Source organism: Bombyx mandarina, chromosome 19 (genome assembly GCF_030267445.1).
Source record: "Bombyx mandarina strain Sakado chromosome 19, ASM3026744v2".
Classification (NCBI taxonomy): domain Eukaryota; kingdom Metazoa; phylum Arthropoda; class Insecta; order Lepidoptera; family Bombycidae; genus Bombyx; species Bombyx mandarina.
Window position 1 is genome coordinate 9,783,134 of NC_143225.1, and position 24,808 is coordinate 9,807,941.

At 35.5% G+C, this 24,808-nt stretch overlaps 3 protein-coding genes across 6 annotated transcripts in view; 2 read left to right on the forward strand and 1 right to left on the reverse strand.

Moving 5' to 3' along the window:
• Positions 1-2,939, reverse strand: part of Snx1 (sorting nexin 1) — a 16,012-nt gene extending 13,073 nt beyond the window's left edge. For both annotated transcript variants that reach the window (XM_028187986.2, XM_089735353.1), the window contains exons 1-2: positions 2,800-2,939; positions 1,725-1,838 (exon numbers count right to left, since the gene is read on the reverse strand). In XM_028187986.2, coding sequence (XP_028043787.2) covers positions 1,725-1,838; positions 2,800-2,892 — 207 coding nt within the window. In that variant the 5' untranslated portion in view covers positions 2,893-2,939. The remainder of the gene's footprint in view (positions 1-1,724; positions 1,839-2,799) is intronic.
• LOC114253207 (protein PRRC1) lies at positions 2,815-15,231 on the forward strand. Of its 2 annotated transcripts, none has more exons than XM_089735359.1 (10): positions 2,815-2,953; positions 3,696-3,852; positions 4,603-4,682; positions 5,368-5,486; positions 6,089-6,235; positions 7,277-7,379; positions 8,449-8,619; positions 9,213-9,402; positions 9,923-10,097; positions 13,335-15,231. In XM_089735359.1, exons 2-9 carry the CDS (start codon positions 3,706-3,708, stop codon positions 10,046-10,048), a joined length of 1,083 nt encoding a protein of 360 aa, XP_089591485.1. In that variant the 5' UTR covers positions 2,815-2,953; positions 3,696-3,705; the 3' UTR covers positions 10,049-10,097; positions 13,335-15,231. The 2 variants fall into 2 exon arrangements, with proteins under 2 accessions (XP_089591485.1, XP_089591484.1); XM_089735358.1 differs by lacking the exon at positions 2,815-2,953 and adding an exon at positions 3,415-3,581.
• A 3,814-nt stretch (positions 15,232-19,045) lies between these two features.
• LOC114252821 (uncharacterized) lies at positions 19,046-24,592 on the forward strand. Of its 2 annotated transcripts, none has more exons than XM_028187480.2 (5): positions 19,046-19,238; positions 21,373-21,588; positions 22,902-23,066; positions 23,519-23,677; positions 24,341-24,592. In XM_028187480.2, the coding sequence occupies exons 2-5, from the start codon at positions 21,406-21,408 to the stop codon at positions 24,422-24,424; spliced, it is 591 nt and encodes a 196-aa protein (XP_028043281.2). In that variant the 5' UTR covers positions 19,046-19,238; positions 21,373-21,405; the 3' UTR covers positions 24,425-24,592. The 2 variants fall into 2 exon arrangements, with proteins under 2 accessions (XP_028043281.2, XP_089591272.1); XM_089735146.1 differs by lacking the exon at positions 19,046-19,238 and adding an exon at positions 20,016-20,161.
• Positions 24,593-24,808: the final 216 nt, after the last annotated feature.

Consider the following 24,808-nt stretch of genomic DNA (forward strand, 5'->3'; position numbering starts at 1 on the left):
ATATTTTAGATCGCAAGTTTTGACGATGAAGCCCTAAAATTAAGGGTTTCATTAAATTACGTTTTCAGAGCAATATAAACATTCCTAGCATAGACATGTCAGTAAATAAAATCTAAGAACTCTCTTTGATGTTAGAACCAGTCAGACAATTGTATTTGTGTCTATTTAATGGTGTCCTTTGAGTTGTGAAATAAATATGCTTTCTGACCTAATGAAGACAAAGTAAAAAAACATATGCACTGATCTACAAAACTTTTTTATTATAATTAACTATTTTAAATATTGCATAGTTATTGCAGGCAAGTACATAGATTGATATAAAAACAGCTTAGTGTTTCTGCATGTATTAAGTACATAAAAGCTAATAGTAGTCTATGATATTCTAAATACATATGTCTTGTGTGTAAATTTTTTTCTACTTTTTATTTTTATTTTAGATGTGCACACCATTGCATAACCTACAAGCAAACAAACAAATATTTCCTCTTTATAATATTAGTATAGATTACTTTATTCTATAATCAATAGTTTTCGCAGGGCACGCAATGTAAAGAATATTTTAGGTGATTTTTTACACCTTGAGTTCCATTATTAGAGTTTTAGTAAGGATCGCTAACTTTTTTCAAAAAATAATATTGCCTATGTCACTCGGAAATACTGTAGCTACTAAACAGTGAAAGAATTTTTCAAATCGGTTCAGTAGTTTGAAAGCCTATTCGAAACAAACAAACAAACAAATCTTTCCTCTTTATAATATTAGTATAGATAAACTATTTACATTATAGGTAACAATAAAGGGAATGTAACACTGACATTTTATAGAGAAAAATGAAGAAAACAATATAAAGCTCTCTCTCTCTCTGATATAAGTTCAATAGTTCAGCTGATCTCCATAGGTACTTACGGTACATATTCTGTTTTTAACTAAAGCTACAGCATTGATTTATATTTACTAATAATTGCTGTGAAATGCTTAGTAATGTATTAGTTCCATATAATTGTAGACTAGCAATCTTCTCTGCTGAATATTATATTTAAATATATTTTTTTCTAATTATAATATTTTATTAAATCATATGAATCATCATAGCTTTAAATTTGTTTTTACTCTCTATCTAATAGTAAAACTTCTTAAATTTGTTATTGTTGAGTTATGATGTGAAGCTCTAGGCAAATAAGTGAACAAGTTCACCATTCAGGCAGCACAGAGTTTTTTTTTTTTTTTCCCTACCTGTGCTGATAGCCTTGAGAGGCTATTTCAGCTTCACCCTAACGTGTGTGGGTGAGCTCACTGGGCTAAAACCGGAGAGTTGCTAACACTGACCCTAGCAAGAGCAGTGCTTCGCAGAATCTACCACCGGATCGGAAACGCGACCCACTGAGAAGATCCGGCGAGAAACTCAGTGGGCTTAAGCATAGCGTTGCTGACGTCCATGGGCGATGGTAACCACTCACTATCAGGTGGGCTGTATGCTCGTCTGCCTACAAGGGCAATAAGAAAATGTTAACTTGGTAACTTTGAGGATTTGTCCACCTGATCTTAGTATTTTTCGTAAATTAATACAATAAAAAATGGGTATACACACCTGTTACAATTTCAACCTCATATGTAGATATCAGAGAACATTGATTTGTGAAGGAGTGCCTATTAACATATACTATGTGTATCAAAGAATTTATGGGATTAAAATTCTGTAACCAGGAATAAATTTGATATTGTTTACCTCTTCCATAACTGGACTGTTGAGAGAGGTACTTATTGAGGCTGGAGTGTCATCGATGGAAACTTTCTCCAGACCCTCACGAGCTCCATTCACTTCTGGATCCAGACTGACTTCCTAAAATATTTATTTTTATCAACAATAGACTAGGACTAACTTATTTAAAATTATATGTTTGTAATATGAATGTTAAAAAGTAGTAGGTTTTGTTAATTCTTTGTAATACATTAAATAATGTTACTTAACTTAATTCTTTTACTTAAAGATTTCAATGCATGCTTTGTTTTAGTAAAAATAATATTATATTAGTTTAATTAAAGGTATAGTATGAAGTCACTTTTAATTAGACTATTAAACAGTAATCTATTGAGCAGATAATTTAATATTTTATGTGTACAGCTCTTTCCTTTTTCTTTCCTACGAATGTATAAAAAAAATAAACTTTCAGTAACAGATGTAATGTTAATATGATCTTGGAGTTTATTTACTTTTTAGGTAACTTAAAAAAGTTTTAATTAAAAATGTTTGTGAAGCACAAATTAAAGCTAATAGTAATTTCTATTTGCTTATTACTCGACAAAAAAATGTTTTTGTTTGGAAATAAATGTACAGAACATCCCCTTTGTATCTTCACTTTCCAAACTTATATCTCAGAATTTTATTTATAGCTATAACAACACTGATTCTAAATACGGATAAGATACATTAAAAAATTTCGTAAAAAAAACATATCTTAGATCTTCAAGCATTTGTAATAAATTACGCATTCTAAGAAACTCCGAATGTGTTTTGCATTTAATTGTTTAATATTCAATGACTCAGACTTGAAAAAAAAGTGTATCATTAAATTTGTTTCTGAAGATATTGACATTCACTTTGTTTTGTTATTTGAAAGGCGAAAATACAGATATTTATTTATCGGTGTATGTAGGTACAAATAATTAATGTTTTTAATTAAATATCCAAATATGTATTGCTATCAGATTAAATGTATCGTTTAAAGGGGCGTCTACGTGGTCGTCGACGTCCCTGGGGGCGGATGCGAGACACCAGTAGATATTACAAGATTACCAGATACCTGTACAGCGGACGCAAAAATATCCTCGTCATCTCGGCTATCATTGTTGATGTCAACGGTGCTAAATGGCGGAGTATCTGGGCCCGCCGACATGATGTACTTTCAGTAACTAATTGAGGATTTGAATTTTTAAAGAAATACCACTGACAAGTAGGTAAGTACCCACTTTTTAATTTGACTAGTCAAAGTTTAATCAAAAACAGAAACGCTGATGATGACAAGAGTCGTTAATTATTACTTTTTTTTTAAATTGTTATTCCATTGACTACTAGACTTTTAAGCATATCCTAGTTGTTCAGACGACCTTTAAAACTTTCGCGCATAATTGATGGCAAATTAAAAGAATTTATTAGTTCATTTAGAAGAACTGTTAAGAAAAATCTGAAGAAAATTGAGCTTTCATTAAGTTTCGCTTTTCGGAAGTATGTGACTGTCTAATAATGGACTATGGACGAAGATGTAGTGCATTTTGCGGTTTTATGGATATTCCTGAAAAGGCCATTAAATCTTGGCAAAAAAAAATTTGAATCAGTACGAACATAAAATATGCTAATTATATAACATTATTCTAGAGCACTTTGCGTCAAAGTGTAACGAAAAAAAAATAAAAAAGTCATAGTGACAAATTTTTCCATTGTCACTTGTCAAATAAAAATTAAAAAGACAAGATTTAACACTCGGTTTTATTTTGAAATAGATACATACATACGTTTAAAAATATTGATAATAGCTCAGTCAGCGTTGTTTTTATCTCTTAAACAACAGGGCAAAATTTAAAACAGGTTAAGCAATCCTCTCTTGTTTCGATAAAGTATTTTTTGTCGAGTTACACGTATACTAAACATATTGTTGATTAACAACGATGACGGATTGAATTTATGTTTTGATATTTGTAGATTGCTAGAGATGAGTTCTGATAGAAAAAAGATTCCTGACCCTCCGACACCAGTTCCTTCAACTGGCAATTTGCTTTCAAATGTAGCACCACCGCTTCAACTTCCAAATTTTGTGACTGCTGTCGCTGAACCAATGCCTACGTCCCAGCGTGAACCGGTACGTTGGAGTCCAGTGTTGTAATAATATCGAAACATCTGTATCAAATTACAACAGTGTTGGTTGCGTGTGGCTTGTTATAAGTCATTATAGTTAATTATATATATGTATTTAAGACAAACAAATGAAAAAGTACAGTGCGCTATATTTTAAACTAAAACATAAATGTACACTACTAATGAATGGGTAGACAAACGCAACAATAACAGTAAGTATTTACATAAACTGCACTGTTGAGACTGAACTGTTCCTCAAGATACTGTGGAGATTTTTGTTATAGATAATACGAAATGCTGATACAAGTAACATATACTTGCTTACTGTAGATACCTTAAAACATAAATACAGGTAGATCAGAAATCATTTGAAAGATCAAGTGTGTATGTTAATTGTATGAACAATAAACAGATCTGTTTCCATGAACCTTTGATTGCCATTAAAATATTTTGAAGATTGGTGTATACCTACTTCCTACACTTTGATTTTGTCATTAACATATTATCTTTTTGGAAAATTTTCAAGCATTGTATTAATTTTGTGGTGAAACAAATTCTAAGATACACTTCAGTAAAGCTACAAAACATAATCAGTTGAGTTAAAAAGAATCAGTTATCTAAGATACAATTAAGAGTATAAAAGCTTAAACATATGTAGAGCAGTAGATTATTTATATGCTTTCCTAGATTACTTTCTGAAAGTGAGTTTTAGGTCACATAAATAGCCTCAATAGTAAAAATACTTAATTTGTAGGTGGAGCATCCAGTCCCAGTTCAGCCAATAGTAATACAACAACCTACGAAGATAGATCAGCAAGCATCAGAGAAGTTTTGGTGAGAACTTTAAATTAAACAAATATTTGGTAGAATACAGACAGTTATTTGTTGCAAACTAAAATAATAAGATAATAATATTTTTAATAATAATAAAATATTAGTATTATCTGAAGAATATTAATTAAATCAAAAGAATAAATGAAATTACTTATAAGAAACAAAAATACAGAAAGGATTTTAGATAACATGCCTGAGTAAAATAGTCTAAAAATTCACATTTAACCAGAGGGGGCTTCCATTTCAAGTTTAAACTTATGCAACAGCATTCACAGTTCATTGGCTGCGGTAACTGCTTAGCCCTTCTCTACTACACAAATTTGAAAGCAATTTAACTTTTTTTTTTTTTTTCTTACCATTGCTGATAGACTTGAGATGCTATTTCAGCTTCGCCCTAACGTGTGTAGGTGAGCTCACGGGGCTCAAACCGGAGTGTTGCTATCTGGAATCTACCACCGGATCGGAAACGCGACCCACTGAGAAGATCAGGCGAGAAACTCAGTGGGATGTGTCTATGGGTTAATTCGCTACCGTGACCGGTGCTTGTGGTGCCTAAAAGCACCGTTAATGGATCAGGAGGATCCATAATGACGTGTGACTTTTGTAAATACTCAACATTATCTTTTTCAAGTTAGTGAAGTAAAATATTGTGAACCAAATTAAAAGTTGATGTATTTTATTACAGCCCTGCAATCCCACCTAGTAAAGGAACACCATTGATGTCTATACGATCACCCGAAGACTCGGAGACTGCACAAACTCCAGAATCCATACCAGAAATTTCACCTGAGATGGATTCATTCAGTTAGTAGCATAGTTATTTATTGTATATCAGTAGATCCTACCACTTTTCTAGGTAATTCGCATACCCAACACATTTTCACGAATTATTACGAGTTATAAATGAATTTACATTGCACATTGACTTTGCATATTAAAACTGAAACCAGCTAAAAACAGCAATTTGTATATTTAATACAAAAACTACTTTTACGGCTTCATCTCGCATTTCTAATTGTCATACTATTTCTGATGTTTCAAAAACTAGGTTTTTCGTGTTAATGGTCAGCTTGCATATGCAAATATACTGTACATTATATTGTGAATCCTCACATTAGTAGGCACTGAATAGATACATTGGCAGGTCTTTACAAGCAGCTCTCCATCTGTGTGCTTAGTGCGAGTTTTTGAACGTTCTCGATAGCGTAAAAGTTAGCTCATATTTGTATGGAATATAATCGTTTACCTACGTTTGCCGTTAGGGGCGCTGTTCCAACTGCATACAAAATTGGGTTAACTCTTACGCTATCGAGAACGTTAAAAAACTCGCACTAAGCACACTGAAGTATTTAGACCCTGAACAAAAATGCGCTTACTGAGACAAAAAATTATTATTTCTTGTCTAGGTGATATAATGCCAGGCACCGGGTTGCTGACGTGGGTGAAGGGTGCAGTTGCCAGTGGTGGTATTCTGCAAAGAGTAGCCGAGAAGGCGAAGAGCTCAGTAGATTCAATGATCACTACCCTTGATCCACAGATGAAGGAATATCTTAGTGAGTATGTTAATTATTGTTTAGTTTCCATATTTTACATACATTACATATTTTTTATAAATATTACTGGTGGTAGGACCTCTTGTGAGTCTGCACAGGTAGGTACCACTACCCCGCCTATTTCTGCCGTGAAGCAGTAATGCGTTTCAGCTTGAAGGGTGGGGGGCAGCCCTTGTAACTATACTGAGACCTTAGAACTTATATCTCAAGGTGGTTGGCGCATTTACGTTGTAGATGTCTATGGGCAACAGTAACCACTTAGCACCAGGTGAGCTGTGAGCTCGTGCAACCATCTCAGCGATAAAAAAAAAAGTTCTCAGATAAGATTCAGAGGTTTTAACCAACATTTCTCTATATAAAAATGTACAGGTCACAAAATATTGTTTCATAGTCTGCTCTGTACTTATAAAACGACACAATACTTGAGAATCTACTATTAGTAATTGTATTTTTTACCTGGTGGCATGTCCATGGTTGGTAGCTTATTTGTATAGCGAAGCAATAACACATTCCAGTGTAACCATCTGAAATTAGGTGGGCTGGTTATTTCATCAGCGCTACTTAAAATGTATTCTTTGTTATTGTTATATCTGTGTATTTCAATAACAAAAATATAGCTTCTGATGGAAACAATGGACTGTAATGTTTCTCTTTTTAACCGACTTCAAAAAAGGAGGAGATTCTCAATTCGACTGTATGTTTTTTTTTATGTTTGTTACCTCATAACTTTTGACTGAGTGAATCGAATTTGATGATTATTTTTTTAGTAGAAAGCTGACGCTTCCCGTGTGGTCCCCTTTCAATTTAGTCCAGTTCTGATAATGGCATCCATGACAAAACCGTATAAGTCTTAAATTTGCATTAAGTACGTGAGCGACAAATAGATGAATAACTCAATAACTGAATATCACGCCAACTGATTTCCATGATTATTGTTTTTAGTGTATATATTTTTTTTGGAATATCTTTTTTTTTTCTATTTTGAAGTCGGTTTTTGTTAAAGCTTGTTTATTTACAATTATTTATGTTATTGTTATTCAGAAAGTGGAGGAGATCTGTACATAGTGGTCGCATCGGATAAAGACGTGAAAGTATCACCAATAAGAGAAGCTTTTCAGACAGTTTTTGGAAAGGCGACTGTGGTGTGAGTATCCTAATATCGAATTAAAATGTATGTTCCCACGGAATTCAGTGTTCGAAATCTGATCAAAACATATGATGAAGCGTTAGTTTTTAGTGAGAAATGGTTTAATGTGGATTTGTTGTTGAACAGAATATGCTTTTCTCGAGGCACATAGCTTTGTTTTTGGACCAAAGCAATACCAGTTGTGACATATGGTAGATTCAAGCCTGCTCAATTTGTACAATGTTGTCAGCACTGAGTCAGGTTGCATCGTGAGTCAAAACGGCCAATACGTACATAGGTATTGATTATCATTGAGCTTATTTTTGTTTCGAAAAGATTTAATCTTCAGGTTTCAACGAATGGTCACCATTAGCAGAAATCTTTGATAACTCCATAACTTTAGTAGCTCCAGTAAGCACCTATGGCTTGTTTCTTCATTAGTAATAAAAACTTGTAGTTCACTTAAAAAAAGAGTTTTTTTTCTATGTAGCTGTACATATACGAAGTTGTGTAAGTTTACGTATATTAATTAAGGCCGTCAGCGCAAAAGTGGCCTAACCTACAATTTTTCATAATCATGCTTATAATTATGTATATCGTAATTTATTTAAAATATAATAAATTTTGATGCCAAACCGGCCTATTCATAGTTTCGGCCATAGATAACAGATGGCTTTGTAAACATTATTTTGTGCGCGTATTTTTTTTTTCCTACTACAAGTTCAAATTCATGAAAGCTTATACCTCTTTTGTTCTTCCCCTACCTAAGCTGATAGCCTTGAGAGGCTATTTCAGCGTAAACTTAACTAGTAGGTGAGCTCACGGGACTGAAATCGGAGTGATGTTAATATTGACCTTAGCAAGAGCAGTGCTTCGCAGAATCTACCACCGGATCGGAAACGCGACCCACTGAGAAGATCCGGCGAGAATCTCAGTGGGCTGTGTCTATGGGTTAATTCGCTCGTCGAGCCCTTCGTCGCAAGCGACGGGTTCGACGAGGACGGTGACCGGAGCTTAAAACTCATTGCTCCATAATAACTATGGTAAGCTTAGGCCATTTTTGCGCTGACGGCCTCAATTGTTGTAGAGGTTTCGCTGCTCAGTCTGACGTGACAGCGGCTCAGCCGGTCGGCTATGCGGCCGCTTATGCGGCAGCGAAACAGAGGTTAGCAGATCTTCGGTCCAGACATTCGGAAATAACAAACAACGTTCCCCTAGTGGCCGTTGAGAGTTTCTTGCACGAAGCGATCGCAGACAGGTATGTAGGTCTGTTTATATCGATATTCGCCAGTATATTTATCGATTTTAAAACCGTTGTTAGGGTATTCATCACAAACGACTATTATTGTTGAAATAATATTCTAAGAATATTATGTAAGATAGATATTTTTGTATTACATTATCGTATTACTGAGATAGTTATATATAGTACAGATGTATTATAGATCCAAAGCTTAAGCATAGCTAATTACGCAAATTATAATTTTTCGGGTTTGATTTTTATTACACGATTTTATTATTCCTTCACCGTGGAAGCCAATCGTGAACATTTAATTTTGTTGAGTACGTATTTCATTAGAAAAATTGGTACCCGCCTGCGGGATTCGAACACCGGTGTATCGTTCGATACGAATGCACCGGACGTTTTATCCTTTAGGCCACGACGACTTAATATACTGTAACTTGTAACTATACTTGAGACCTTGGAACTTATATCTCAAGATGGGTGGCGCATTTACGTTGTGGATGTCCATGTGGGGCTCCAGTAACCACTTAACACCAGTTGGGCTGTGAGCTCGACCAACCATCTAAGCAATCAAAAAACAGTGTTGTCGTTTCGTTGCACATCAGATGGTACGAGATGTCGTTGATGATCCTGTCGCAGCCGTCTCTAGGCGTTGAATTGCAAGTGCAGTCGCAGGGCGCGGGCGTGCCGGGCGCCGCCGTGTCCGCCGCGGCCGCTGCCACCGCGCCCTCCTACCCGCACGTGCAGACCGGCTACAGCCTCACCGTAGGATCCATCATGGCCGACAGCCTACAGGTCTGAACGCCCGGTGTGTTCCAGTGTGCTTAGTGCGAGTTTTTTAACGTTCTCGATAGCGTAAAAGTGAACTCAATTTTGGTATGCAGATGGAACAGTGCCCCTAGCGGTAAATGCAGGCAAACGATCCCATTCTATACAAGTATGAGCTAACTTTGCCGCTATCGAGAACGTTAAAAAACTCGCACTAAGCGCACGGCTTAATGCTACGCTGGAGATCGAACTTTTTTTTTTTGAAGTGAAACTTCTTTAGAATCGTTGTGATTTCAAATTCGATGAAACGAAAAAATAAGTCCATAGAGACACAAACACATAAACATTAATAAGTATACCAAATTTCGAGTTAATCCGACGTTTTGAAGGTGGTCAAAATCATGTTCAAAGATTCCGTTACATACTAACATACATATGTCTGAAGCTAATAAAAGCGTATTAATCGCTCCTGGCATTGCTGTCGACGGCCACTATTTATGTGGTGGCCCATTCCCGTGTCAGCTGTTTAATATATAACTTGTTGTAGGTCCCGCACACAGACTGGCAAGAGGCGTCGACCGGCGTGTCGAGGAGGGAGATTCTGTTGTTAGCGGCTAAGTCACTGGCGGGCTCATACAAACGGCTACTAGCGGTATCCGCTGCCGAGACCTAGGGACGTAGGACGTGGAATATCAACACGTCATTTGCGTAATCATTAAAAAGTAAGCAAAAGCAAACGAATTGGTATATTTGACGGCATTTCGACTTTTTGAGGTGGCAACATTCCGAGCGATGACAGCTGACAGCTGACAGATGACGTTATTCCATATCTGACAGTTATTAATGTAAAATTCATTTTGTGCGAGGCTACGAGAGTAATGGTACTGACATTGAGAGAATGTTAAGTGAATCGTGTCAATTAAAATTACTACTTTATTGCGAATAATAAAACAGTTCATTGTTCATTCGCTCTATTTTGTAATAAAATTTCCTTGTCGGTTTTTAGTTGTAATTATAATAATAAATAATGAAAGATAAAAAGAACTAGAGTTGTATAGAAAAAATACCATAACATACATACGAAGAAAATGTATGTTTAATAATTTTTTTCCCTGCCTAAGCTGATAGCCTTGAGTGGCTATTTCAGCGGAACCTTAACTAGTAGGTGAGCTCACGGGGCTAAAACCTGACGACGTTGCTAGCACGAACCTTAGCAAGAGCCGTGCTTCGCAGAATCTACCACCGGATCCGAAACGCGACCCACTGAAAAGATCCGGCAAGAAACTCAGTGGGCTGTATCTGAGGGTTAGTTTAATCGTCGAGCCCTTCGTCGCAAGCGACGGGTTCGACGGGAACGGTGACCGGTGCTTGAGGTATCTAAAAGCACCGTTAGTGGATCGGCAGGATCCGAAATGACGTGTTAATAATTGGCGACGTCGACTGCTTTCCATTCTCTCCGCAGGATCGGGAATGTTAATGATACTAGGACATACATACTAGTATCTGTATTTTAGTTTTTGAATATATCGGTAGGGGCGCTGGTGAGGGCTACGTTTAGAAAAACCAACGAAAACTCTGCGACAAAACTTAATTGTATCTATCTTTAAAAGTATTTGAGAAATGCACTGAGATTCGTGAATAATCGAATCGTATAAAGGACAATGCCCATTTTCTTAGGGCGTTTGGGCTCCTAAAAAAAGTTGTCGGGTCACGATGGTTTTAACTTAATTTGATAGACAAACAAATATCGTTTCATATTCAGAAAACGATTTTTTAATTCTCACCCAGGTTTAAGAGAAATCTGTTTTTTTCTGCAGCTAAAATTAAGTTGTTAATTGTTTTCTTCGAAATCAATCATCGCTCTCATCATTATTTAGAGTATTAAATAAGTTAATTGTGGTTAATGTTGCTAGAAATAAGCCCTTACGTACATTTTATTATTATTATATCCTTATAATAATAATAAAATGAAATGAAAATCCGGAAGCCGGCAACGATATTGTTGTTGTTGTTTTTAAATTCGCCAATAAGCAGACAAAGAGCGTAGCCTATACAGCCTAGTCTGTCGTAGTTATATTTTTTTGGTGTATTTCTTTTTATTGCTTTTTGGGAGTTTTGACGTCAACTCGATGAATAGCACATTGAGTGAGCGTGAATTTCCGCAGATCTTTTATCTTGAAAAAAAAAAACAGTCACTGCTATGTTAGCCACAGTTTTATTCCAATGCCTTAATACACAAAACAACACCCAATTTATATATTATACATCACAATAAACTATTAAAAAAACATTAAAATAAAACTTCAAGTGACGCTTCACTCGGGTTGCTGCCAAAACTCTCTGATCATATATAATAAGAATAGAGTAAATAAGTTGAACATGGTATGAGAAACAGGTTCCACAAGGTTCGTCAGGACTGTATTTTGATACACAACTGCATTCGTTTTTACACCTTTCTCACAAAAATGTACCTCTGTTAAGCCCCAATAAGAAACTCCCAACCATACCATGAGCGAGGATGGAAAATGACCTCGTTGGACACGCGGAATACGGTTGCTCGCTTCTTCACTACTGTGTGCGTACACCTTATCATTTTGTTTGTTGTAGCTCTCTTCTACAGTAAAAATTTTTTCATCCGAAAAAAGAATTTCCCGATTTTTTTTTCCCGCGTACCGCTTCAACAAAGCGCGGCATCTCTTCAGGTCCATTAGACGAGCATTCAAACGATGTCCTGTTTTTCTTCGATATGCCCGAAGCCCTAAGTCTTCATTTAACACCCTTTTCACCGTGGTTCTGCTTAACCCCATCTGAAGGGCCAACAGTTTCTGCTTACGTTTGGGATTTCTTTGAATTCGCGCCTTCACAGCTTTTATCACTGCTGGAGTCCTAGCAGACCGAGGGCGACCACTTCTTGACCTGTCATCTACACTAGAGTCTTCATTGTATCGTTTGATGGTACGATAAACGAATCTTTTGGTTATATTCAAATTTTTCAGTATGTAAAAAATTTGAATTGGCGCGTAACCGCAACGATGCAACGCAATAACTGCAACACGGTCTTCTTTAAGCGTCCACTCCATATTTAAAAATGAGTAAAATTCTAAAAGTATACATTTTTATTTTCATGAACAATTCGAAATTCGAATTCAATCAACTTTTTTGTGGCCAGCATTCTAAAAGAAAAGTTTTTACTGTGTGACAATACTTATGACCTGACTAGTTAGATATTGAATTGAACAAAAATAAATTAAAAAGTCTGAATTATAACCATTAGCTATTTTTTTTTAATTTGTTGTTCAAGTCATAGACAAGTCTTTCGTTTGGCAGCTTAAAGGTTTACTATAAGGCTTTAAAGGCCTTTGCCTATTGGCGAATTTTAAAACTATGGCACTCAGTTTTGGGATGTTATCAAATAAGTAATTTATTTTTTTGTAAAAAAATGCCAGGTTTCAAGAAATGTTGATACATAAACTAAACAACGTGAAAAAATAAGGCATAGTTTTTCAAGTACAAATAGTTTTGACATAAAGTTATTATTATTATTAACACGTTATTACGGATCCTCCCGACCCATTAACGGTGGTTTTAGGTACCTCAAGCACCGGTCACCGTCCTCGCCTAACCCGTCGCTTGCGACGAAGGGCTCGACGAGCGAATTAACCAATAGACACAGCCCACTGAGTTTCTCGCCGGATCTTTTCAGTGGGTCGCGTTTCCGATCCGGTGGTAGATTCTGCGAAGCACGGCTCTTGCTAGGGTTAGTGTTAGCAACACTCCGGCTTGAGCCCCGTGAGCTCATCTACACGTTAGGGCGAAGCTGAAATAGCCTCTCAAGGCTTTCAGCATAGGAAGGAGAAAAAAAAAATTATTAATTGTGAGTTTAGTTGCTTTGTTTAGATATTATGTTTTGTTGTTATGTTATAAACTATTTTTTTTTTAACGAAACGTTTTATTTGCAGAAGCGTAACACGCCGCCGGAGCTGACGTCTCATTATCCAAAAGGAGCTACTTTGAATCGTGACTTTTCGATAAGAAGCCAATAAACGTATCGATGCCGTTGGTCCGTTTGAATCCACAACAATAAACTCGATTGCCCAATAATAAAATTTCGGATCGTAAATTATAATCGACGTTTTCGCGTCTTTAGGGTTCAATTTTATAATGCCACAATATGATGCGCATTTACGACGTTTGTTAATGTAACTAGCCTTAGCCGCGTAATAAATTAATCTATATAATAATATATAAAAATGAATTGCTGTTCGTTAGTCTCGCTAAAACCCGAGAACGGCTGGACCGATTTGGCTAATTTTGGCCTTGAATTATTTGTGGAAGTCCAGAGAAGGTATAAAAGGTAGATACATATGAAAATGCTTGGAATTAAATGAAAATAACAATTTTGTTTTCCCTTTGATGTGTCGTCCCCCGTCGGACGGATTCCTTTTGTTTGTTTTAAGTTTATTTTATACAAAAGCTTAGGTAATATATTTATCGATTGAGGCACTACGAAGTCTGCCGGGTCAGCTAGTATGTAATATAAATTTGTCACAACGCCCGCGATCGAATGTTATAAAGCTTACATTTTTTTACAGCTTAATCACGTGTTTGTTGTTGTAACTTAACCCACAGACCACCCACTGCGTTTCCCGCCGGATCTTCTCAGTGGATCGCGATTCCAATCATGTAGTAGATTGAGCGACTGCTTTTGCTAAGGCACTTTTTTTTTTTTATTATTTTATTGCTTAGTTAGGTGGAGGAGTTCACCACAGCCCACCTTTTATTAGTACGCGCCGTGGAATAATAATAATAAAAAAAGATCCAAGTTTAAATATTTAAGATTTGTGCTGAGCTTATATGGACTCTTGGAATAGGGTTACCGGAAAGATGAAACCGGAACTCCTTTAGACATTCCTTCTATGCTCAAAGAACCGTAAATATTAATTAATTTTTGCGGGGAATTTAACGACGAAGAGACTCTCTTCTAGACCGACGGTTCGAATGATTTTTATATTTTTTTCTACCTTTTCTGTTAGCCTTGAGAGGCTATTTCAGCTTCGCCTTGACGTGTAGGTGAGCTCACGGGGCTCAAACCGGGATTGTTGCTAACACTAACCCTAGCAAGAGCAGTGCTTCGCAGAATATACCGCCGGATCGGGAACGCGTCACTGAGAAGATCTGGCGAGAAACTCAGTGGGCAAGAATGTTGTTGTTCAGAACAAGTATAATAATATATTCAAGCTTATCTTGTAAATGTTGCGATACAGACATCTGTCAAATATCTTGTGTTCTGTAATGGCTACCGTCACAATTTTGTTGTCATATAAATTTGAAATATTCATATGTCGACGATTAATATGTACCTTAGTCCTCCGCGAAAACTATAGTGTTCGTAACGTCCGTAATACCTTATTAATTGAAAAGAATAAACTCGATTTTAAACCGTATAAACAATATAGTTAAGTGCGATATTGCAATGAGATTTCAGTTGTTATTCGCTCAGATCTGTGTAGTATAAGCAGAAGAATGTAATGATTTTAATATCATCATATTTAAGTCCCTGTCGTTAATTGAATTGAAAACAACGTTAACAAACTCGAAATCAAATAAGCTAATCGCCAAATCGGATTGAATTAGAAATTTGCTCTGTTACAGAATTAATAATATTTTAGTTAATAAATATTCTAGATCATTCCATACAATGTAATTTTCGTTCATCTTTCCTTTTAATTTTAGTAAAATATTTAAGATTCATCAACAAAAAAAGTGACGAATTGTTTAACGTTTTCGTTTAACTCGTAGATAGTTATATTGTAATTATATCTGTTACATGGTAAGATAAATAAAATTTTGCATTGTTTTTTTCTTTCTCTTACGTGTACGCTACCTTATTATTTTTTAATTATTTTTATTTTTATTCCTTAGATGTGTGGACGAGCTCACAGCCCACCTGGTGTTAAGTGGTTACTGGAGCCCATAGACATCTACAATGTAAATGCGCCACCTGCCTTGAGATATAAGATCTCAAAAAATAGTAAACACGACCGTATTCCTGATTTTACGTATCAACGGTTCTTTTTTATTGACCTTTGTAGGCAGACCAGCATACAGCCCATCTGATGGGTGGTTACCGTTGCTCATCGACCTTAACGTAGACAGCCAAGTTGCTGTCTACAAATGAGTCGACTATTATCAAAGCCGGCAATGTGACTTTTGGACAATTATTGGTAAATCAGAAAAACGAATTATTGACTTTGTATTCCATTGGCAGTCACAAAACTCTTCTGAACGACATCTTAGATAAATAACAGGTTAAGTATTAACCTTTATTTAATGCAGGTTTTGAACCGTATTCTTTGAAGGAGACGATTATATTCAAATCAATCTGTATTGACATATCAATAACATTTTTTTGTCCAAATGCACAGATTGCCACCTTTGATAATAGACGACTCAAATGAGCACTGTCCGGAATTCATCTCAGAGATGGAGGATGCGTGGTAAACAAGACATCTGGAAATGCACTGTGGATAAACTCAACGATTCCAGATATTATGGAATAACTATGCTCCCGATATTTTCCAATTTAAACTTTAAATGGCTCTCCTGTAAAGTTGCTTAAATGTCGCTAAACCAAATAGTTTTTCACCCCTCGGTATCCTAGTAAACGTGCCCCGCGGTCTCAGTTGCGTTATGTTTGTACTAATGCCGAAAGAATCAACTAAGTTGCATATCGTCGTTGTCAAACCAAAATCTGCTATATGCACTTTTTGAGATTTTTACTTTTTGACCTTTTCGTATAGTTCACAGCCCTAACTTCCGCATAAAAAAACTGTTATGTGTCTATAGCTTTAATATTTATCTATAGCTTTCATTTGATATAGTTCTTAAAAATTCACCTTCATATATTTTTTTTTTACGAAAATGTTTTTGTTCGTTTAATTCAAACTAGAGTTTATGCACATAGCAGATTTTGGTTTGACAGCGGCGATATTTCCCCGAGATTAAGAGCTGTTTGTGTAATTTTCTGATCCATAAATTACTAATTTTTTTTTATGAATGCAATCGGGAGCATAGTTATTCCATAATATCTGGAATCGTTGAGTTTATTCACAGTGCATTTCCAGATGTCTTGTCTACCACGCACCCTCCATCTCTGAGATGAATTCCGGACAGTGCTCATTTGTAGACAGCAACTTGGCTGTCTACGTTAAGGTCGATGAGCAACGGTAACCACCCATCAGATGGGCTGTATGCTCTTCTGCCTACAAAGGTCAATAAAAAAGAGCCGTTGATACGTAAAATCAGGAATACGGTCATGTTTACTATTTTTTGAGATCTTATATCTCAAGGTGGGTGCCGCATTTACATTGTAGATGTCTATGGGCTCCAGTAACCACTTAACACCAGGTGGGCTGTGAGCTCGTCCACCCATCTAAGCAATAAAAAAAGAAAAAACAATTTTAACCATAAGCGTTTAATCACGTACCTTTTTTATTGTCTAGACAAGTGAATGTGGCCACGGCTTACTTAGTGTTAAGTGGTTACGGGCAATACCGTCTTTACCATAAGGGCACATGGGGCCCGTGCCCAGGGCCCCCATTCTCAGGGGGCCGCGAAGAACCGACAATTTGGTTACCAATTGTAGTCGAGAGCGGTCATTTTCGCAGCTTAATAAAAAATGAATTGCGAACAACAATGTTACAAGAGCGGCTGAGTAATTTGTCAATTATGGGCATAGAAAGTGATATCCTTCAAAAAATTGACTTTAAAGATATAATAGAATATTTTGCTCAACAGGAATCTCGAAAGAAACCATTATCGCAATCGTAACCAAAAAACCAGCAGCATTCTAATATAATTTATATTATTATATCATACTGTATTTGATTACCTACGATAAACAGTCATACTCAGTAAAAAAATGTTATTATATTTCGCTTTGTTTTACTTTCAAAAGGGCCTCAAATTCTTGTGTGCCCAAGGGCCCCAGCCTAGTTTAAGACGTCCCTGGTTACCGGAACAGAGACATCGTAAGGTGAATGCCGGCATCCATATTTAACGGTGGCATAGCCCTCTAAGGTTACCAGCTTAAGTAGAAAAAAAGGGTTTTAAAGCTCAATTGTGCAGCTTGACGACTTCCATCAAACCGAGCGTGTGATTGCTTTGTGGAGACCTTTGGCAGTGCTGTGGAGACTGCTCAAACGGGCTTACAATACCTATCACAATCCTACCACAATTAATTAAGCAAATTAAAATTTGTGACGGTTTCATTTTTTATAACACGATGACATTTTCCCTTATTGCGGAAGTTATTAGTGAACATATGCTAAATACGTATTAAATTTTTTTTAAAGGGTACCTGTCTGCGGGATCCGAACACCGGGAGAGTCGTATTGATCATAATATCCTTTAAGCCACAACGGCTTCAAACCTGTTGTGCACTAAAAATACCCAACGTTATTTGCAATCGTTGTTACCTTGATTCAATATTTTACCTTGTATTTTTCCGATAGATCTCACCGACACTAATCAAATACCAGCCTACGTCAATTTTTTTTAGTGTCAATCCACAAATTTATGGGCTATCGTCACGCTTGAGTTAGTATACTGATAAAGTATTAATCGCTATGACGTTAGATAATCATATCAGTAAAAAAGTAGATAGAAAGGAATTTCGAAATAATCAAATTCGTTAGAAGGTCTTATCTTGGCTTGTTGGAGTTGGGCAAACAATTTTCTGATTTCTTTGACCCTTGAGATCTTGTGTCAAGTTAGAGGGACTTACTAGACATTAGATGGTATGACTGTTTATTAGAAAACTCTTTTATAAAAATCATTTCTTGAGTTGTTGCTGGGTGCATACTGCGCCCAAGTGCGTTATTAGCATCGCTTTGAGCAGTAAAATAGCCGCTATTTAGGCTTCGACCTAGCATCTCAAAGTGGGTGGCGGCACTCATACTATTGGGCTTGTTTGTTTTAATAAAAAAGAAAAATTGGTCTTCGCGTTTGTTGTCTGGCGACAAAAAATATCGAATCGGACTACCGTAAACGTTTTTTGTAAAACAGTGATGCTCGAAATTCAAATGGACCTCGGAGTCTACAAAATTGGGAGCTTACAGTGTATGAGTGTAAAAGTGCGAGAAAAAAAAAATTGTGCGCGTGCAATTTGGTGCACGTGCAAGAAGTGAAACTTCTTTTACACACACTGTACCTATCGTGGTTTTTTCATTTCTCAATCTTAAATCAAATTTCTATTGTAATAGGGAATGCTGTGTATAAGATAAACGACCTAACTCGCTTAGTCCTTGCCCTCTCCACGGTCGAGTGGTTCGCGAGACGCTGTCTATTTTCTCACTCTCGCTCTTCCTAAATGGTATTTTTTCTCTGTAGCAGCAACGAATTTGTCGCAAGTTAAATTTTACTCTCAACACGCCTAAAGAAGTTTCACTTCAAAAAACACGTTCACAAGGCGATGACGACAATAAAGTCGTGAAGAAGAAATGGATAGACAAACTTTGGGATCCAGTGGTTGAAACAATGACTATAACGTTAATGACTAAATGGCAATGTCCTGCGAAACTGGTTCTCTTGTAAATAGCGTGTCGTCTCTGTATGTTAATTTAGAAAAGACAAGGATGGCTACATTAAGGTTTTAAAAGCTCTTTGGTGTAGGTAACGGTTTAATGTATGGTATTAAAACTCAGTTCTTTATAAGACGTTCTTTAGTTTCCGTTGAATATTGTGGGCTTATTTAACTATTTTAATATTTTTTTTTGTTTTTGTTTTAAATACTGTTTGTCGCTGTTTTCTTAGATCGAAGTTTTCAAAGAAGAAGAAAAAAGGTAATTTCCACAAAAACTAAGGTAATATTTTAATGCAATATCTGATCTAGAATGATTGTATATTATAAATCTATAGAATTGTGGATTTAATTACCAGTCTAGTAAATATTTGGATGTCTTTTGTATTCGTTTAGTGGGCAAAGCAAGTGACAATGCATAATCTAGTTTACCTATTTTGTATTTTTATATATATTTACACACTACTGTAAAAGTATAACTGTTATACAGTTATAACTGGCTTTTCGGACTTCGATGTAGAAATCAGAATATAAACTTGCTCTTGTAGGAGAGCTGGGTTACTGTCAAATCACAGATACACAAAATGTACTATTTTTTATGAGATGAAATTAATTAAGGGCAATAATACTGTAGTTGGAGAAGTTTTACTGGTGGTAGTACCTCTTGTGAGTCCGCACAGGCCACTGCCTTGCCTATTTCTGCCGTAAAGCAGTAATGCATTTCGGTTTGAAGGGTAGAGCAGCCGTTGTAATTATACTGAGACCTTAGAACTTATATCTCAAGGTGTGTGGCGCATTTACGTTGTAGATTTCTATGGGCTCCAGTAACCACTTAACACCAGGTGGGCTGTGAGCTGGTCCACCCATCTAAGCAATAAAAAAAAAGTAAATAAATTAGATTATGAACATAAATTCGAATATATTCTGTTCTTCATAAAACATTTCAAAAAAATACGTATCACAAGTTGGATTTAATAAGCAAAATAATAGTTTAATAAAACATACGTAAAAGAAGTAACTACCGAACTAAAGAGAAAAAAAATCTTGTTTTTATTCAAATTATTATGGTCAGGATAAAAATTTTGTACTGTCTTTCCTGTGCAAATTTAAAAGTTAATTGAACACATGAAGTACGGTGAAAATTGCGTTAAAAGATTCCGATTACATAAATAGATAAACTTACTAATAGAAGCGTGTGAAAGAACAGTAGGTATTGTACTTACCTAATCCAAAATCTCACTAAGAGCTATTAATTCGAATTATTCGAATAATTTGTGTAAGATTTATTTCAGTTATTTTTAAAGAAAGATTTTGTGTTTTTTTTTATCAATAAATCTCTTATCACATATTGTGATTTTCGATTCGGTGAGCTAGCCGGTGCAAAGCTAATTTCAAAGCGCGATTGCATAGTACTAAGATGATGTAAGATGATGAATGATCGGAATGGTATTTTAACTATGGATAAGGTGTATGTAAGTATGTATGTTTGTGTAGCCACCACCATCCTGCTTATTTCTGCCATGAAGCTCTCCGATATGAAAGGTGTGACCGCAGAATGTAATGTCACACTTTACGTCGTGTTGTCTCGTCTATGTAGTGTGTTCCAGAAAACCCTTAACATCATGTAGACCTTTAACTATCAGTCTATCGATATAGGGTTTAAAAATAGACTATAATTTGAATTTGACTCGAATTTGAGTTTTGGCGGGTGAACGCGGCCCACCTGGTTAAGTGCTCACCGAAGTCTACAGACATCGCTCCACTGTTAGCAAATCCCACTCCTCCTGGCCGAGCCCTTGCTCGCCCACTTGTCCTTGAGAAATTGGAAAGGCCGGGCCACCAGTAATCCCACAATCATAAAAAAAAAACATCGCTCCCAAAATATCGCCACACTTAGGCTAGAGGTCTAAGTCTTAATTGTATAGTTATAACGAGAACACTATTCGCGTTTGTTCGCGCGTGTTTTTTTATATTGCAATTTCTCACTACACTTTTCTATTTAGTGCAAAGCAAATATTTTAAATTTGACATAAAAACTAATTGGTTTTGCGAGTACTTGTGTTGTTAAAACAGTCAGTTTTCATGTTCTGAGCCCAGTACTGTTTTGGCGTGCTTAAGAACAGTAAGATTCTTGGTAAAATAAAATATAATTCACTTCTTTATAATCATTATATTTGTCTATCATGTTTCTATTTTGTTTTAATGAGTAAATAAACTAAGGCTGTTTTTAAGCGTGAGAATTAATATTGTGTTTAATTTTTAAAATAATTTGGATTACGTGGTAATATTAACAGAAATCGACTGTTATCTATTAAAATTTTTGGGCGACATTCGAACTTTTAAAATGGCCTTTGGTTTTCTTTAAGAAATTTGCGATTGCCTCTTCGAAATGACGCATTTGTAAAAATATCTTGCAGTATAGCTACGAGAACCACGACTTCTGAAATATAATGAAGTACGTAGTATTTTTGTCTTTGGCGCTAACGGTTTTTGGAGATCCCGTAGTCAAGACTTGGACCTTAAATGAACTCTCAGAAGCCATCACTTCCTCGAAAACTGACTCTACACTCAAACCTCACCTAGAAGACGCACTGAACCAGATTATGTTAGCACTTTTTACTGGATTTAAAGTGGTGAGACCAAAAGTACATTTGTATCAATTAAAACCTTATTTTTAAATGAAATGAGTCCGGATATTATTTTTATCATGTTGTATAGAATTTAAATCACACACCATCATCATCATTATCTTAATATAATTAATTCTTTCATTCTATTAAACGCTGTTGTATAATGTGGAAGAACGAGTGTTAAGTATATATATATGTATATGAAAATAGGTATAAAATATACCGCATTTCATTAGAAGGATTGGTACTTAGATAGTAATAGTAATCCGATGTCATGTCTCAAGTGGTATTGATATTGTTATATCTCTGGACTCCGTCAACCACTTAATACCAAGTTTGCCGTGAGTGCAGGTGCCAACCGAATGGCATAACTGTAGGGTGCCAGAGTTGGCAAAAAGCAATGCTGTAAATTTTATATAAGTACTTAAAACCAATCAAAGTTAGACGAAACTAAATATCATAATTATTATTTTACAACAAATTTAATGTGTAATAACCTATTTATTCCTTTTAATATTAATTTTATAAGATGCTAGTTGTTAATCGCATCTTTGCCAGCGTGGTCAAGGGAAAGTGTCACTGTAGTTTCCCTTGGAAATTATATCTTTTTTCGGGGTAAAAAGAAAAACAAATAATTAATTATTAACTGTAAATAAAAACATAGAATGCACAAGATATTAGTGATGCTGTAGGGTAACTAATTCAGTAATTTATTAAGGTTAAATTGCAACGTGACGATTTTTATTGGGGACCCATTCAAGGTCTTTGGCCTAGGCCTCAGGTCATATAGCTACTGCAGCAATAATAACAATACGTTTATATGAATAAAGTAAATATCTAATTTCATGGTTTTAAGAGCAATGGAACTTTAACTGCTAAGTGATTTATCTTAATAGGTTAATGTTCATTGTTGATAACAATGCATTGTAATGCTTTTTAAAGCGGGAAACGGAACATTCTTAACATGAAAATGAAACATTTATAGATGTATAGGATATTTAAAAAAAATACGCGTATTTTTTTTTAATGAATCATGCGCATACGCATTCTGTCTATGGTCAGGTACAATTTTTTTTAATAATTATTTTCGTAGTGGCTTGATATGGTTTAATGGGATATGGTGGTAAAGCGCCTAGTGAGCCTGCTGGGTAGGTATTACTACTGAGCCTATTACTGTCGTGAAACAGCAATGCAGTCCGGTTTGAAGGATGGGTTGCCCCAGCCTACTGAAAATTAATTACAGATATTGAAACTCACAAGTCATGTCTCATATTTACGTTGTTGATGTCTTTTGTCTTTTTGAATTTGGATTTCAGAAATCAATATACGCTTTAGTACCATCACCTGAAGGTTCAGCAACATGGACCATGAACGAGCTGAAGGAAGCTCTGAAAGACCAGAATACTAAGCCAGAATTGCGACCTGCAATCATGCAAGCTGTCGAACATCTGGATTACAACAACCATAACGGAAAACCTATGGTAGGTTTTTAAATTCCATTTTATGATCACGATATTTGGGGGCTTCATTATCGGAGTACATAGACTTCACATAGTATGTAGAATTTTCTGATGAGTTTCAGACATGATGTAGACGTCTCAATAGTTTTACATGCTACAGCTGTTTAGAATCAGACCAGAACGTATGATGTAGCTAGTGTCCATCCGTGTTAGCTCACGATGCGGCCTATTTCCTCTAATTCGATACTTCGAAAGGAAACATTTCTGAGGGTATTTAAGCAGAGGATAAAAGAAGAAAAGTAGTAGGAGTAGGGATTTGAAAAACAATACAGCCAGCCTGTGATAATTTTAGAATCATCTGACTTTAAAAGCGACGAAGAATCCTTTCAAAGGTTTATGTTTTTATGGAAATTATAAATAGTGCTAATTACATTGGGAATATTTGATTAATTAGCTGTGTTGAATTATTTCAGAACTCTATTGAAGTAAGTACGCCAGCTTTAGACATTTCAATTTGGACATTACCTGATTTGGAAAAGGCGATCAACAGCTCTGACACGAACCCAGAGCTCGTGGATCTTTTAAAACAAGCCCTCAGTAAATGGACCGTGAAAAATCCGTCAGAAAAAAACGTAAGAATTCTTTACTCATATGAATATTTCGAGAGCTGATCAATATGAGAAGATCTTACATATAAACTATATTAATCTGTTTATTGGAAGTTAGAAGAAGAAGTGAAATGCGATCCCAGTCGGCTTCTTATTTATTACAATTTTTAATTTATTTGTTATTATATTGTTAATCATCAAAAGTCACAGAGGTCTGTAATTTATCTGGTGTTTGGCATCGATTCATTAGCGATTGTTACATTGCATCACTCATTATCACGTTATACATTATAATCTTTGCTATAACTAATAATTTAATTCACATTTAAAATTAAATAAAACTATTTATTCGTCTTTATCGATTTAAACATAGCATAACGGTAGTGGAAGCATCTATTAGACCTATTTTGTTTAATTTTTGATGCTTGTGCATGTTTCATAACCGATTTTAGGCGATATTAGTTAATATTGAGACAGTCATTTAAACCCGTTAGATACCAGCTCAGCTGAGCGCAAGGTAGTCTGATATTCTCGAGTTTCGTTGATCATTAATCAATAGACAGGCCGTATGCTGGTCAGCGTATTACGGCAAAAGCAAAAAAAAGAAATACCAACTAAACATTTAATACAGGCCAGGTTTATCGTTAGAATTGTCTTAATTGATAAAATTGTTTTCTTTCTTTCCAGAATAAAATTATAGTAGTCACACCTGTAGGTCTGGTGAAGACTCAGAAAACCGAAAAATCATCGTTATTCAAAAAGAAACCATAACTTTATTTTTATATTCTGTAGTATCAAGAAAATAATTTCTGTGTAACAAACATTTAAACTTAATAACTAATCTACATTGTTTCATTCAAATGTTTTTAAATTGTCGTTTGACAGCTCTGGACCAAGTTTGTGTATAATTGAAGGAAAATGTATTAAATTCACGTCATATGTTGTTTTTTATTCTCGAATTGTTTAGCGACGATTTACGACACAAGAAAAAACTTAACTACTTTGATCATTAACCTCACCGAATATCATATGAAACTACCCTCATTTAAAAACAAGGAAATATATTCATAATCAACCGTCCCAAGCTAGGATTTGCGCCTGCTCAATAAAATTAGTGTCAGAAACTTGCAAACATAGACGACAAATAACAAAATG

What these genes read in the sequence shown, in the direction of transcription:
- LOC114252821 (XM_028187480.2), top strand. Translation starts at nt 21,406, where the DNA reads ATGAAGTACGTAGTATTTTTGTCTTTGGCGCTAACGGTTTTTGGAGAT. An exon ending in ACCATAACGGAAAACCTATG is followed by an intron (nt 23,067 to 23,518) that starts GTAGGTTTTTAA and finishes GAATTATTTCAG; the next exon opens with AACTCTATTGAAGTAAGTAC. An exon ending in AAAATCCGTCAGAAAAAAAC is followed by an intron (nt 23,678 to 24,340) that starts GTAAGAATTCTT and finishes CTTTCTTTCCAG; the next exon opens with AATAAAATTATAGTAGTCAC.
- LOC114253207 (XM_089735359.1), top strand. Translation starts at nt 3,706, where the DNA reads ATGAGTTCTGATAGAAAAAAGATTCCTGACCCTCCGACACCAGTTCCT. An exon ending in ACAGATGAAGGAATATCTTA is followed by an intron (nt 6,236 to 7,276) that starts GTGAGTATGTTA and finishes ATTGTTATTCAG; the next exon opens with AAAGTGGAGGAGATCTGTAC. An exon ending in TCATGGCCGACAGCCTACAG is followed by an intron (nt 9,403 to 9,922) that starts GTCTGAACGCCC and finishes AACTTGTTGTAG; the next exon opens with GTCCCGCACACAGACTGGCA.